General features: G+C 49.1%; 1 protein-coding gene across 2 annotated transcripts; it reads right to left on the reverse strand.

Moving 5' to 3' along the window:
• Nucleotides 1–1137: 1137 nt before the first annotated feature.
• On the reverse strand, nt 1138–6972 carry WDR73 (WD repeat domain 73). 2 transcript variants are annotated; one of them, XM_064726119.1, is made up of 8 exons: nt 6877–6972; nt 6736–6803; nt 6282–6370; nt 5541–5629; nt 4382–4449; nt 3570–3743; nt 2124–2498; nt 1138–1538 (listed from the first exon to the last, which is right to left on the reverse strand). In XM_064726119.1, exons 1-8 carry the CDS (start codon nt 6915–6917, stop codon nt 1300–1302), a joined length of 1143 nt encoding a protein of 380 aa, XP_064582189.1. In that variant the 5' UTR covers nt 6918–6972; the 3' UTR covers nt 1138–1299. The 2 variants fall into 2 exon arrangements, with proteins under 2 accessions (XP_064582189.1, XP_064582195.1); XM_064726125.1 differs by having other exon boundaries at nt 3579–3743; nt 6877–6960.
• Nucleotides 6973–15166: the final 8194 nt, after the last annotated feature.

Below are 15166 nucleotides of genomic sequence, written 5' to 3' on the forward strand. Positions count from 1 at the left end.
TGCCCAGCCTTGGGCAGGACACATTGCCCCTGCTTCACATGCTGCCAGGCAGTTTTGGGACGAGCAGAAATGCTCATGTGGCTTGTCCTGGGAGAAAAATGAGGCACGTTCCCAGCTCAGCTGCCAGGTAGACAACTGTTGCCATGGCACAGAATGAGTCAGTACAGCACATTCCCAGTGTAAGGTTTCCCCAGGTGCTCTTGAAGTACAGATTTCACCCCCATCTCACCTGTCTTCAACCCCATCTCACCTCAGTGACACCCAAGCAGAAGGGAGCCTTTATGCAGCAGGTTGTTCCTCCCAATTAACACCTTGGTAAAAGTGTGAGTGTTGTACGAGCTGCAACACAGCCCAGGAAATCACATCAGTTTCATCAAATCTACGTGCTGTTGGTGGGAAAAGAGCCAAAGGACACCAATGCCTTGTCTCAGACCAGGTGCTCTCAGGATCTGGAGGAGGAGGGGCAGAGTTTGCAGTAGGCTGTGGCAGGAAAGGTTGTTCCTGTTCCTTTTGCAGGCTGCAAGCAGGAACACAAGTGCTCACACTGAAACTTCCTGAGCGGAGGTCACTGCTCGTGACATGTGAGCACGTGATAAATGTCAACAGCCCTCAGGGGTGCAGCTTCCACTTGGTGCTCTGGGCCTGGAATCCAGTGGGTAAATATCCCACTGAAGAGCCTGTTTCCCCAAATTCCTGGGGTTTTTTTTCAGAAAATTGGAGAATGGTTTGGTTTGGAAGGGACCCCAAAGCTCATCCAGTTCCAACTCCCTGCCACAGACAGGGACACCTTCCAGTAGACCAGGTTGCTGAAAGATCCATCCAGCCTGGCCTTGGGCACATCCAGGGATGAGGCAGCAGCAGCTTCTGTGGGCAACCTGTGCCAGGGCCTCACCACCCTCACAGGGAAGAATTTCTTCCCAATATCCCATCTAACCCTGCCCTCTGGCAGTGTGAAGCCATTCCCCCTTGTCCTGTCCCCCAGGCCTTTGTCAAGTCTCCTTTTTGCTCCTCTCCCTTGCTGCAGACATGACAAAGCCTATGATCAAACAAGAGCAGGATGTTTTCTGCCAGCAGCAGAAACACAGGCAGAACCACAAGCACAGCTCTCATCTGAAGGCTGGTACACTGGAGAACAAATAACACAGGCAAAAATTTTTACTATTATTAAAATAGAAAATTTACAGTTGTTCTGCTCACTGCAACAGTCTCCAAACAGTATCTGCAGGCAAACACACACACACTGCAGCCCACGCAAACTACAGCAGAGGCAGGAAATGCCCCATCTCACCAAAACACCACCTACCCACACTTCCCACAGGGCTGAACCCAGTCCCAGACGTGCAAGGAACCATCACTCGCTGCTGACAACAAAGTTCTGGGTTTCTGCAGATGCCACGTGTGCACAGTGACCAGGGGAGGGTCCCTGCTGCCACCTGCTCCACCGAATGTGTGGCCTTTGTGAACGAAGATGGGCTCTGCTTCCCTGCCAGAGCTGTCCCAGCTGTGTGTGTCATACACATGCACGGTGCCATCAAAACCTTGGATAAAAGGGAATCAAAAGGATAAAGAAGGAATAGAAAGTGCAGAAATTAACAGCTTATTCTAGTCCAGCTGGGCTCAGGATCACCTCCCAGCAGGAACAAGGAAAAATGGCCCAGACTAGAAACCTGTGAGAAGAGAGCAGCTCTGCCTCTGAGGAGAGTGTCTCAAAGAAACAGCTGATGTGGAGAGCCCACACCAGATCCCCAAAGTTTGTGGACTCATGGGTGTGAACATGCAAGGCTCTGGTCAAGAGGCAGCGTTGCTGCCCAGCTGGCATTATCAATGCTGCATCCTGCAGCCAGGCTGTGACTGGCACTGTCACACAGTGCTTGCGGTCAGCTTGGGGCCTTTGATCTCACAGAAGGGCAGCAGGCATCTTCCAAAACCCACCCAGGCCCCTTCTGGAGTTGCTGGAAAGAGGCAGCTGCAGAGGACAATTATCTGGCATCTCTGCTCGCTCCAGAGGCAGCACTGAAAAGCCACCTTGTCACTGGGGGGTTTTAGGTGAAGTGAACTGGCCTTCACAAAAATATAAATCAAAAAAGCACCCAGAAAAGGAGATCTCTGCCCTAAGCACCTACCTGAAATGGCAAGGTAGCCTTCCAGAGCAGGAGCCCAGGAGACGCACAGGAACTCCGCACCTGAGCCGGGAGAGGGGACTCTGGCCTTTGCCACAGCCAAGAACTCCGAGGTTTTCCTGAGGTCTGTCAGGGCCAGGAGCCCCCTGCTCGAGAGGCGAGCCACGGGCTGGGAGCTGGGCTGGGAGCCCTGGGCTGCATGCTGGGTGCCCATGCACCAGCGCTCGCTGCTGGGCGCCGAGGGTGCTGGCACGGCCTCCGTGAGACCCTGCGGCTGCCGCGTGTCAGCCAGGCACAGCCGGCCCGTGGCGCTGCACAGCAGCAGCAGGCTGCAGTCCAGGAAGGCCAGGCTGCTCAGCTCCTCGCTGCCTTGGGGAGCTGCAAAACAGAGGCAGGGCTCAGGTCCAGTGAGGAGCATTTCAGGATTTCTGTGCTGCAGTATTGCCTGAGAGAGAAAGCAGGATGGATGCTCAGGAGTAATGTGTCCAGCTGGAGCTGCTAGAATGAGTCCAGAGGAGGCCATGGAGAGGCTCTGAGGGCTACGGCCCCTCTGTCCTAGTGACAGGCTGGGACAGCTTGGAGTGTTCAGTCTGGAGAAGAGAAGGAGCCCCTGCCAGTGCCTAACAGAGCTTTCCACGAGCTTTCCCTTGTCCTAAGTCCCTCTCCACCTTTCCACGAGAATTGGAGAGGGACTCTGGACAAGGGCCTGGAGTGACAGGACATGGGGGTATGGCTTCCCACTGACAGGGAACAGGGTTAAATGGGATACTGGGCAGAAATTCTTGTCTGTGAGGGTGGTGAGGCCCTGACAAGGCTGTCCAGAGAAGCTGTAGCTGCCTCATGCCTTCAAGTTGGTCAGGGCTTGGAGCTATCTCTTCTAGTGGAAGATGTCTCTGCTCATGGCAGGGAGTTGGAATGAGATGAGCTTTAAATGTCTCTTTCAAACCAAACCACTCGAAGGTTCAGTGAGTCCCTCTGGCACAGGGACAGTGACAAACAGACCTTCCTTTTCCTCAGTGCTATGATACTGCCACTGGACACACACATCCCCTCTTCCCTCCCCAGCAATGAGCTCTGTGGGGACTGAGTCTCACTGCACAGGTGAAAGCACAGTCCCCAGATCCCCAAGGAAACCAGACCTGCACCCACCACCTGTTGTAACCAAGCTGTCACCTCCCTTGTTTGGGACAGCACACAGCATCCCTCTGTGAACCCAGTGCCCAGATTTGGAGCAGAAATGTGAGAAATCAGTGTAATGTGAGTGTAAGCAGCTGGAGATGGACCTGACCATTGTCACCTCTTTCCTCAAAACAATATACTTGTGGCAAATATCTTTATAACCACTTGCACATGTCCAAAAGTACCTGCTCAGTGAAATGTGTGCTACTCAAGCAATTAGCATTGCTTGACCCAAACTCCACCTTTCCAAAAACAAGACATTAGACTTGCCTTGAATACCTGCTGTGTAGACATTTTTCCTTGATTCAACCTCTGTAATTTGGACTCTGTCAAGTCTTGAACCATGAAGGACCCATGGGGCTCTGGCTGAAATGGTGTCAATTTTAGCCCAGGACTGCCCAGTGCCATTTTCTGTTGCTATGGTGCTTATGGACTTAATAACATCTATTAGGAAAAGATAAAAACAGATGTAAAACACATTGAGAATCAAGTAATCCATCCAATTAAGCTGCTTCACAACAATACCTCACAAAGGTAAAACTGACCTGCAAAACCAATAAGAAATCTAATTATGCCTAACCCCTTCTTCAGAGTAAAACCCCTTTCTAACTCATCCAGCAAGGCTGACAAAATGCTGAGCAAAATGAATGAACATTTGTGAATCCAGATGTTTATGTTCACTGAAGAAGTTTTCTCCTTTTGCACTTCCTTTCTGGTGGTTCACAAGTATTTCCCAGTAGCAGCCTCTCTTTTTGAGAGAAGGTGGATCACAGTCCATCCCAAAAGGCTAACCATTGGAGTTACAAGGGGACAGCATGCAAACTACATGCAGTACAAGGCTACTGTGATAGGCCTGAACATACTGATTCTCTGACAAGGTTTGTGCTGTTAACTCCAAACCACCAAAACTGGTGTAGACCCTTGTCTTGTACCCTTCTCCAGCCTGTGCCACACAAGTGTGGTCACTCAGGACAGGGAAGTGGCACTCCTCTCCTCGTTTTTGACACACAGGAAGAAGGGGAAGCTAGAGATGTGAGATGCAACAACTGCATTGGGAAATACTTGAGCTTAGAAAGCCTTACCAGAGTCCTCTGCTGACACCTGCCAGATGTGGAGGGAGCTGTCGGGTGGGCCACTTGTCACCAGCAAGCTGAGGAAACAGAAGAATCACACAAAAGTGTCTCCTCAGGAGGCAGAGAACAGCCTTGTTTTCCCCAGCCTGGGACAAACTGGTCTGCTGCTCCTGTCAGCAGGAACTCCTGCCTCTGCTTGGAGCAGAGTGGTGGCTGGAAGGACCATAATCCCAGAACTCTTCATGCAGGGATGCTCCATGCAGCCCAGGCAAGAGCATTTATGAGGATATTTTATGAGGATCTGCTGAGTAGTGGCTGAGGGAGCTGGAGATGGTGCTCAGCCTGAAGGAGGCTCAGGGGGCATGTTTTTGCTCTCTACAGCTCCCTGACAGGAGGGTGCAGCCAGGTGACAACTTGGGTGCTCCCAAGGAACAAGGGACAGGACAAGAGGAAATGGCCTCGAGTTGCACCAGGGGATGTTTAGTTGGATACTGGGAAAATTCCTTCCCTGAAAGTGTTGTCCAGCCTTGGCACAGGCTGCCCAGGACAGAAGTGGGATTGCCATCCCTTGAGGGATTAGAAGCTGTGTGTGGCACCTGGGGACATGTGTCAGTGGTGGGCTTGGCAGTGACAGGGGAATGCTTGGAACCAATGGTCTCAGAGGGCTTTTCCCACCTAAATTATTCTGTGATTTAATTATCACATTTTCCAGAAGGACTAGGCTGAGAATGATCCAGACAGCCCCAAAGTAGTCAGTGGGGCCTTGTGTAGGAAGAAACACTGAACAAGAGATCAGCCAGCAGTATTTGTTTGGTCTAAATCCAGAGCAGGACAAAAGCTCCTGAACCTGCACACAGGGTCCTGCAGAGCAGTGGCACCGGCCACCAGTGTCCTGTTCTGCTGCTGAGCAGCTCCAAACAATGTCAAATGCCAAAGGAAGGGAAGGTAGAGCAGGAAAACTCTACAGGGCCCTGCTGCTTAGAACTGGGGTAGGGAGCAGCAACATCAGCAGTTCTTGGTATGTAACTGGCCCAGACTCTCACTGTTCTCAGAGCTGGCAGGATTGAACAGCTGGGTTGGGAAGCAGGAATGGAAAAGGAGTTTGCTCTCAGTGGATAAGTCCCTTCTCCATTTCCAATACACCCTGGGAAGGACCTGGTGGTCATACCTGGTGTCTGGCACGTATTTCAGGCTGTACACTGGGCGCTCTGAAAATCCACCACATTCTACCTTGAAATCTCTCTCTGGACACAGGCCCTAGAAATCAAAGGCAAAGCCATTTCTTCACACAGTGGTGCACAACTTGTGCTCAGTTATCACACAAAATGACAGAGACATGAGGCAAACTCTTGCTTGGTACAGCTCTTCCCTGTCCAGCGCTGCCCTTTTCAACAGGAGATACAGCACTGAAGGATTCCAAAACAGTCAGAGAGAACAGAAGCCTGGAGAAAGGTGTTGCCAAGAGCTCTGCCTGCGTTTGTTGCCATCAGTGCACATCTAGCTCAGGAGCTTTCTACTTACCCAAACAGCACCTTCTACTCTAGTGCAGAGATCACCCACCCAAGGGCCAACCTTGGTGCTCTGCAGGGTGGTCCCCCAGGCCTGAGCTGCTCAGCAAGCCCCTTCTTCACGTGGCTTGCTTTTCTCTTTCTCCATGAAATGCTTTCATTCACATACCTGGAGATGAAATGTCCACAACCCAAGCTGTCTGCAGAACAGCTGCAGGACAACATGACTGGACAACACACAGGTGACTTATGTGCTTTTCCTTTCAACCAAAGCTGCTCAATCCCTGGTCATGTCCTTGTCACAGCAACAGGTAACAGCTCAATGAAGGCCACCAAGCCCTGCCTTGGCCTCTGAAAACATTAGGCCAAGGAGGTCAGAGAGGTCTGGCTGCGACACCCACCTGGGTCTCCTTTGTCAGCAGTGTTGGTGGTGGGATCAGCTGCAGGATCTCGTTCCCATCGGACTGTCCATACCCGGCTACACAGACACCTTGGTGGGGTGGGCATGAAGAGCCAGGAACACGGTGAGAGCTGCCCCCCTGCCCAGCCCACCCTCCCTGAGACAAACCCGAGTTACCGCACAGTCCATGGAGCGCCGGGCCCTGAGCTGGAGCCCAGACTGAGCCCGGAGCAGCTCCAGCCACTCAGCCCCACCTATGGGGTCCCGCACCCTGGCATCCCTTCGGGACCCCAGACTGGCCCATGCCCAGAGCCTCCTTTCCCCCTTCTCCCGCCCACGGGCCCCGGCCCGGCCCCTGGGCCTCCTCCTTTCCTCCCGCTAGCCCCGGGCCCCGCACCCCGGAGCCTCCAGCCTGGCCCCTCTCCTCCCCTCAGCGCTCCCCGCCTCGCACTCACGGTCCCCGCGGGCCCATTCGATGAGGCGGGTGGGCGCCTGGAGCTCGAAGGTGTGCAGGTCGCGGTACCTGCGGGGAGAGGGCGGCTGTGAGGCGGCGGTGCCCGGCTCGGTGCCGGGGCCGGGGGCCGGGGGTCCCTCACAGTCGCAGCGACTGCAGCAGCCACTCGTCCGCCGCCTCCATGGCAACGCCCGCCCGCACGGCGCGCCCGTGACGTCACGCGAGGACGCGCGGCAGTGACGTCACGCGGGCTAAGGGCGGGGAGTGGCGGTGCGGCAGCCCCGGGAGGCGGAGCGGGCTGGGATGCCGGGCATGGCAAAGCTGACCCGGCTGCGTTCCCCTGGCAAGGGAAGGGACACCTTCCACAGGACCAGGCCGCTCCAAGCCCTGTCCTGCCTGGCCTTGAACACTTCCAGGGACGGGGCAGCCGCAGCTTCTCTGGACAACCAGTGCCAGAGCCTCGCCACCCTCACAGCCAAGAATTGCATTGAACCCTGCCCTGTGACAGTGGGAAGTCATTCCCCTTTTCCTGTCCTGCAAGGCCCTTCCCAAAGTCCCACTCCATCTCTTCTGGAGCCCTGGAAGCCCGCACTGGAAGCGGCTTCTACTCTTCTCCCCGGTGTCTTCTCCAGGCTGAGCATCCCAAGCTCTCCCAGCCTGTCTCCAGAGCAGAGGGCCTTCAGCCCTTTGTGAAAAATGCGTATTTTATGATTGGCTTTTTGCAAATATTAAAATGAATATTATATGTGTTGTGTTACAAAGTGATGCTGTATTTATTTTCTTAAGTAGTGGCTTATATATTTAGGTTACAACATAATGTTAAAATAGAAATTATGCTATGTAAGATACTTTTTTTCTAAAGAAAGGACTCGCAGCGAGATAGCAGCCACAGGACACCTAAATCTTTCAGAGAAAAATAATTATTGCTCCATTATCAGAAGAAATGAACTTCTTCCCACCTCACTCGGGCAGCACTGGGATCCCAGAAGATTCTGTGTGCTGGGCTGCATCCAAAGCCCTGTCGGCAGCAAGGAAGGGGGAATTCTGCCCCTCTACGCCACTCAGGTGAGACTCACCTGCAGAGCTGCATCCAGCTCTGGGTTCCCAGCACAGGAAGGACATGGACCTGATGGAGCAAGTCTAGAGGAGGTCATGGAGATGATTAGAGGGGTGGAGCACCTCTGCTGTGAGTAAAGGCTGAGGGAATTTGGAGTGTTCAGCCTGGAGATGAGAAGGCTCCAGGGAAACCTTAGAGCCCCTTTCAGTACCTGGAGGGAGCCTACAGGAAAGATGGAGAGAGGCTATTTACAAGGGCATGTAGTGAAAGGATAAGGGGCAACAGCTTCACATTATCAGGGAGCAGGGTTAGATGGGATCTTGGGAAGAAATTCTTGGCTGTGAGAGTGGGGAAGCCGTGGTACAGGATGCCTGGAGAAGCTGTGGGTGCCCTGTCCCTAGAAGTGTTCAAGGCCAGGTTGGTCAGGGCTTGGAGCAACCAGGTCTAGTGGAAGGTGTCCCTTCCCATGGCAGGGAGTTTGGAATGAGATGATCTTTGAGGTCTGTTCCAAGCCAAACCGTCTCGTGATTCTGTGATTCTACTTCCTCAAGACCACAACAGAACTTTAAAGCATTTTCTCATTTACTTAGTTTTTAAAATAGCAAAAGTTTTTTCCATCCTGTGTGTAATAGTCTGGGGTCTTTGGAGTCATTGGATCTGAGTGGCTGCTCACCTGCCTCTGGTCTCACTTCTGAGGCCTTTTCCTGCCATTTGTCACCATGCAGAACTCCACCTACAGCTTGCACACTGAGCTACCTGTTCTAAATGTGTTCCTGAACAGTTCATTTCCTAGTCTGGGATTTTGAACATTCTCCTGGTCTACAGCCACATTTCCATATTCTTTCAGTTAAGCTTAAAAACCCATTTGACCTGCAAAAAATGCATAAAACGATAAGAGGATAAGGGAGAATTTATCTTTCACACACTATTTTAAAGTGTTTTTTTGTTTTCAACATTCGTTTACATTTTTCAGTGAGTGATAGAGTAGAAATCAAAGGAATGCCACTTGGGTTCCCTCCCATGGGAACAGAGAGGTGAAATGTCACCATGGGTTGATAATTGAAGAATGATTGATTTGATCTACAAACTGTTACCTGCCCAAAACAGCTGACATGCTGCAGTGCCATGGGGCCTCTTCCTGCCTGAGCAAGTAAACAGCAGAAAGATCTAAAAGCTCTTTGCCAGTAGACAAATGAATGAGCAGAGGGTTGGGCAAGAGGTGGAAGGATGTCAGCTGTTGTGTGCAATGGGTTTGTGGAGCACTGCTGAGTGACTTAAAACACCTAATGTACAGGAAGGCAGCAGAATATCCCTGTATGTCCTGTCCTCTCAGGATTGGAGCTCAGCTGCATATCCATGTTTGCCTTCAAACTCTTCCAGCCTGCAGTCCAGAGGGGCCCATCCAAAATCACAGTGACAATCCTTTTTGTCACACACCTAAAAGAAAACATGTGCTTTACAGGGTGAAAAATAAATCCTGAGATGGGCATGTGTTCATTTGGGGAATAGCACTGCAGAGACAGGCTGGATGAAATCCATCTCCTAAGATAAATTTGTTACTCTGCTTTAGCTGCTGCTCTAGTAATGTTCAACCTGTTGGGTGCAAAGGTGACAGTCTGATGCCCCTGGTCATGGGCTGCCGTGGGCTGTGTGGCTTGTACTGATCTGTTGGTGTTTGCTATGTTGGCAGTGGGAATTCCCAATCCATCACTGAGGTCATGGTCGTGTTAGAAAGTGCTACAAAGTCAGCAGGAAGGAAAGGAAACAGGACAGCATATAGAATGTGAAACATGGTTGTATTTATCTTTTTGCAGCTTAAAAAGAGTGCTTTTTGCATTTCTCAAACCATTTTCACCAAAGCTGAAAAACACTTTTGTACTCTTTATTTCTTGCAGAGCAACCATGCTCTTGTAAATGTTCTGTTTCTGCCATGACAACATTCAGAAGTATGTTCAAAATGAAATTGTCACCTTCACTTTCAGAATTACAGGTTTTCCTGCAAGATAAGCTCATGACTCTCTCAGTTGCACATTTATTTTCACTGTTCAGGCTGGACTGCTCATTTCCTGTGTTCCTTGTTTCTCATTCATGGTCTGTAACAGCTAAAACCTTCTCGTGAGGTGCAGTGAGGGTGTGGCCCATAAAACCACTCTGTCACTCCCCTCCCCAGCAGGGCAGGGCTGAGAAAATCTGCCAAAAGTCTGATGAATCAAGATAAGGGCAGAGAGAGATCACTCAGTCATTGCCATCTCAGGCAAAACAGATTTGATTTGGGGAAATTGGTTTAATTTATTATCAATCAAAGCAGAGTAGGATAATGAGGAAAAAACCCCAAATCTTAAAACCCTCTCCCTGTATTCCTGTCTTCTTCCACGCTTCCTGAGTTCAGTCCAGGCTCAGTTTGACTGGCATGGAGTCCTGCAGCTGCTGCAGGTGGATCTCTGCTTCCCCCTGCGCTCCATCAGCTGCAGGGCACAGCTGCCTCCCCATGGGCTGAACTGTCAGCTGCCAGGGAATCTCAGCTCTGGCACCTCCTGCCCCTCCTTCTGCACTGATCCTGGACACTGCAGGTCTGCTGCACTCACATGTTCTCACTCTGTCCAGCTGAAGTTGCCCAGTATTCTTTACTTTCCTGAATGCTTTGTCTGAGAGGTCCTCCCAGTGTGGCCGATGGGCTCGGCCTTGGCCAGCGATGGATCTTTCTTGGAGCTGCCTGTGATTGCCTCTGCCAGACATGGAGGGAGTTTCTGGCATCTTGTCACAGAAGCCACCCCTGTAGCCTCCCTGCTATCCAAACCTGGCCACACAAACTCAATACAGAGGAGTTGTCAAAGAGCCTGAATATCCCCAGAGCAGAGGGAAGAAGGGAAGACTTCTCCCAGGAGAGCTGCCCTGGTTTTGGGTCGTGCTGCTTTGTGGGTGTGCACTCAGCCTGTGCCTCTGGCGTGCCTTGAGGTGCTGCAGGAGTGAGCCTGTCTCTTGTTGCAGCTTAGTTTGGGGTTAGAACCCTTCTTTCCAGGAGAGAGCAAAAGGCCAGCATTGCTCCAATGACTTTGAGAACACTGATGCCAAGAACATAACTTTTGTTGACCAAGCAGAAGGAAAGCAGACCTCAGATCCTTTCAATTACCAGTAACTTTTCTCACTGGCCCTCAGCAGTAATAAAGGACAGATGGTTGCCAATCTTCCCACTATTCTGCTGCAGCATTCACACTAACACCCACACAGATCTGGTCATCTACAATAATACTTGTCTGGGAGGGAGCAGGTACTTTGGAAGTGATGTCAGAAAAAAGACGCACCTGTGAAAAAGTTTTGCCAATGTTAATGTCTGAAAAGTAGGGCTTATATGTAATGAAAACAGTAACAGATCTGAGCATGCCCTTTTAATAAGATCTCTCTGACTCCACCTGATTTAAATCCAGTAGCAATGATGGACGCAAGGAAGGATGAAGTGTTATGTTGTGGAAGTTGGTTTTCACAGTATTTGAGGGAACAAGGAAGAAAAATGGCACAAGTAAGCAACAAACACTGCTCTGAAGAGCTGGGGGTAGCCAGAGCAGGTTCTGTGAGGACAGTCATGAGTGAAAACCAAGATAATTCCTGTACTGCCAACCTAGGAATGGTGCTTGACTTCTGAGACTGCTTTTGAGGGACAAATTTACACTTTATCCACTCTCCTAGTCAAAGGATACTTAGGTGGTTTTGATTTAGCCCTTTGCCATCAAGCTTTATTCTCACTACAGCTGTTCATAAGAACTGCCCTGATATACATCCTGTATACATCCCTGATATACATCCTGTTCCTACAAATCTGCAGAAAGAGGCAGATTTCCGTTAATGAAATGATTCCATGACAGATGCTATGAGAGGACATTGACTGCATACAAGTAATGTGAAACAGTGGGCTGAGTCTCTTCAGTCATTCATTTGATTATATAGTTTTATTCAAGACTTTTCTTTCTCCAAACAAGCACGTCTTGATTTGTAAGACAGGTGTCTGCCAAAGGAGAAAAATTCTGATTGCAAAGTAGATAACATTAATATTATCATTTTAAGCTGTTGTTATGTCTTGGCTTGAAAGACAGGTGTCTGCTATGGGAGGTGGGAACCTCCCTTGAAATGGAGAATATGACACCCTTCCCTCTGGAGGGAAATTAAGGGGCTTTCAGGTGAAGATATAGGAAAGGAATAACAGTTCTTTACTAGTATGTATAACAGGGAAACAGCAAAACCAGTAAACAACAAACAAAAGCAGAGACCTAGTAGCAGCCTTCTCTCAGCTGCAGCACTTTCCCCTTGGGTGCAGTTTTGGTCTGTCCTAGGGTGACGTTATGATGCTTGTATCCCCATTCGTGTGTTCTGTATGCTGGATATCATGTTCTGTGCCTTCAACACTGGCTCTGAAGAGCCAAGTTTTGTTTTGGTTTTGATATCAGCCGCTCCCCCATGGCTGGTGGGACACAGAGACAGGGCAGTACATGGTGCTGCTTTTGCTTTTTGCTTTTTGCTTTTTGCTTTTGGCTTTGCTCTTGCTCTTGTTTCTGCTTTGCTCTTGCTTTTTGCTTCTGAATTTTTTCCTGGACTGTTTCTCCTTTCCCTTTTTTTGGACCTACTCAAACCTGCTCTGGACTGGGACCTGGGAACACAGAGAGTTTGCACCTAGTGGCCTGCAGCAGCTGCCCCAGTGCCGGAGGGACTGATAACAGAGCGACCACCCCCGAGAGAGACTCTCTGAATTTGTCATCTTTTTCAGAGCGATGAAAGAGTGGTGCCATCCGGTATTGTTCATTTTGCGTGCTGGGGGGTGCTTTGCCTGTTAAATAAACAGGTTCTTTCCACTTGTCTCTGAGGGATCCTTCCCGAACCGGTTGGGGGGAGGTGCCGTGTGGGTTTGCTTTCTGGAGGGACCCGCTTTTGGAGGTTTTCTCCCAAATTTGCGCTAAACCAGGACACGGTCTCAGCGGCAGGGGCGCTGGCGGCTCCCCCCGGGCGGGGCCGTGCAGTGACTCCCCCTGGGCTGCAGGGGGCGCTGCGACGCGGGCCCGCCCGTGTGGGCAGGAAGGGACGGAGACGGAGCTTCCCTCACAAACCCCCAGGCACAGCCGATCCGCTGCCCCCTCTGGATGGCGAAAGGAGCTGTGGCAGGAACCTGGAAAGCAGCAGGCTGGAATGGCAGGGCGGGCTCAGCCAGGGCAGCGAGCAAGAGGCAGCAGAAACTCTGCAGCTGTGGTTAGAAGCTCCTGGCAGGCATGGAGTGCAGGGCCGCAGTGCAGCAAAAACCCACAGCAGCCTTCTTCTGTCTCTCCTAGGTAGCCGCTCGTTATTGTCTCCTAGCAACACAATGGGATGCTAAAAACGCCAATCACTTGTTCTTAAAATTTTAAAAGTTTAATAGTAATAAAATGGTTATAAAAATAGTAATACAATTCGAGTAATAATAATTTGGACAATTAAGATTAGGACAATATGAGACAATAGAAACAAAGAGTTACGGACAGTCCGGGTACCTTTTTCCGGGCAATATAAGCCTGAAAGTCCTTTTTCCGGGCAATATAAGCCCGAAAACGGACACACATTAACAGAGGATTAACCCTTGAAAACAATAGCCTGTTGCATGTTCATACACCTCATACATGATGCATAAATTCCATTCAAATACGGATTCTGTCTGGTCAGTGTCAACTTCTTCCTATTAATCCTCATGGTGTCTTCAGGCCTGAGCGCGGCAGGAAGAACTCAATAAGAGAGCAATAAATTCTTTTTCTCTGAAAGATTTAGGTGTCCTGTGGCTGTTATCTCGGTGCGAGTCCTTTCTTTAAAAAGTATCTTACATAGCATAGTTTCTATTTTAACATTTTGTTGTAACCTTAAACTACATTTAACACACTACTTAAGAGAATTAATTCAGCATTACTTGCTAACACAACACATATAATCTTCATTTTAATATTTGTGAAAAACCAATAATAAAATACACATTTTTCACAGGGAGAAACTTCCCTAAGAGAAAAAAAAAAACAAAAGGAAAAACCCTAACCTCCAACTAGCAAAAAATGATGACCTTATACTCCAGGTTCAAGACAAACCAAAGGGGAGACTTAACTGGGTTATAAAATGCATAGAAAACACTTCTCCCTCAGGAACTGAGTACTTAAGAGTTGAAAATAATTGAAGGTAATGTCAATATTAGTAGAAAGTACCCTATGTTCCTGCTCTATTCATATTCTTCTCGAGATACCTGCCTAGACTGGTGGGGTACTGGAGCTGGGTGGACTCTAGGACTGACCCTGCACAACTATTCTGAACTGGTACAGAAATGCAATACAGAAAAGCAACACCATTTCCCCAGCTTCCACGAGTGTGTCGCTCAGAAACTCTGTTATTGTCCTGCCCAGATCACAATGTGCGCAAGACTTTGGAAGAATAGTTATTTGATGTGTGCAGTGAATAACTTGGGGTCTGGGATATATCAAATACATCTCCTCTGTGCCTCAGGAGTGTGAAGGAAAGAGATTTTCAATTTTTTGCCATGCAAATTAGTTATTTTTGGAATTGTTTGCAGTTGGTGCTGTGAAATCCATGTCTCCTGAAAGGAGAACTCTACTAAAACCACTACTGATCAACTCCTTCCCTTTTGGTGGAACTCAGCCCCTCTGTTTTCCTTAGGAATCTTTTCCCTACTGTATACAAGTAGGAAAGTCATCCTTAAGTAGATCAGTGGCTTATCAGGAACTTGGTCTTCTGTGTGGGTTAAAGGGAAGAAGTTAATCCTAATCTTATTCGTGGGATTACACCTCAAATTCGTTTGAATGTACAACAAATGAACTTCAGCTTTGGTTGGTTGCCTCAAAAGAAGAGCACAAACTTTTTCTTTTCCCTTCTAATGGAGAAAAAATTAGCAGCAGGAATATTTGGACATTAAAGAAATGCAGAACAACTTTGCCTTAATAATGTTAAGCCTCACCTAAATTACAGCTGTAAATAAGGGGTTTGAGTAACAAGGAGATCCTTTCATGGGGAGAAACCCAACCATCATCCATTTCTCCTCTGGGAGTAGCCAGGCAGGTGCTCACAGACAAAGTGTGCAAGCAGCAGCAATGCATCCTGCTAGCAGGGATCTTAAGGGTTATCACAGGCTTCTTCTCTGCTTAAAAGAGAAGGGTGTCCTTATAGGATATTCAGTAAAATATAATGACTCAAAATTCTTTCAAAAAAGATTTTGCTATTCAATAAAATAGAATTATTCAAAAGGTTTTTTGAGAAGATTTGACAAAATAATACATTGAATTTGAAAAAATAAACGTTCCAATAAATTCTGAGTTATTTTACTATGCAGAAAGCTTTCTTCCCCCAAAATGAAGGGAAAAGGAGC

The sequence above is a fragment of the Zonotrichia leucophrys genome, chromosome 1 (genome assembly GCF_028769735.1).
Source record: "Zonotrichia leucophrys gambelii isolate GWCS_2022_RI chromosome 1, RI_Zleu_2.0, whole genome shotgun sequence".
NCBI lineage: Eukaryota > Metazoa > Chordata > Aves > Passeriformes > Passerellidae > Zonotrichia > Zonotrichia leucophrys.

Coding starts and splice junctions, on each gene's coding strand:
- WDR73 (XM_064726119.1), bottom strand. CDS start 6,917: ATGGAGGCGGCGGACGAGTGGCTGCTGCAGTCGCTGCGACT. Junction 4,450..5,540: donor AAATACGTGCCAGACACCAG/GTATGACCACCA, acceptor CTGTTTCCTCAG/CTTGCTGGTGACAAGTGGCC. Junction 1,539..2,123: donor AGGCTACCTTGCCATTTCAG/GTAGGTGCTTAG, acceptor CTTTTATCCAAG/GTTTTGATGGCACCGTGCAT.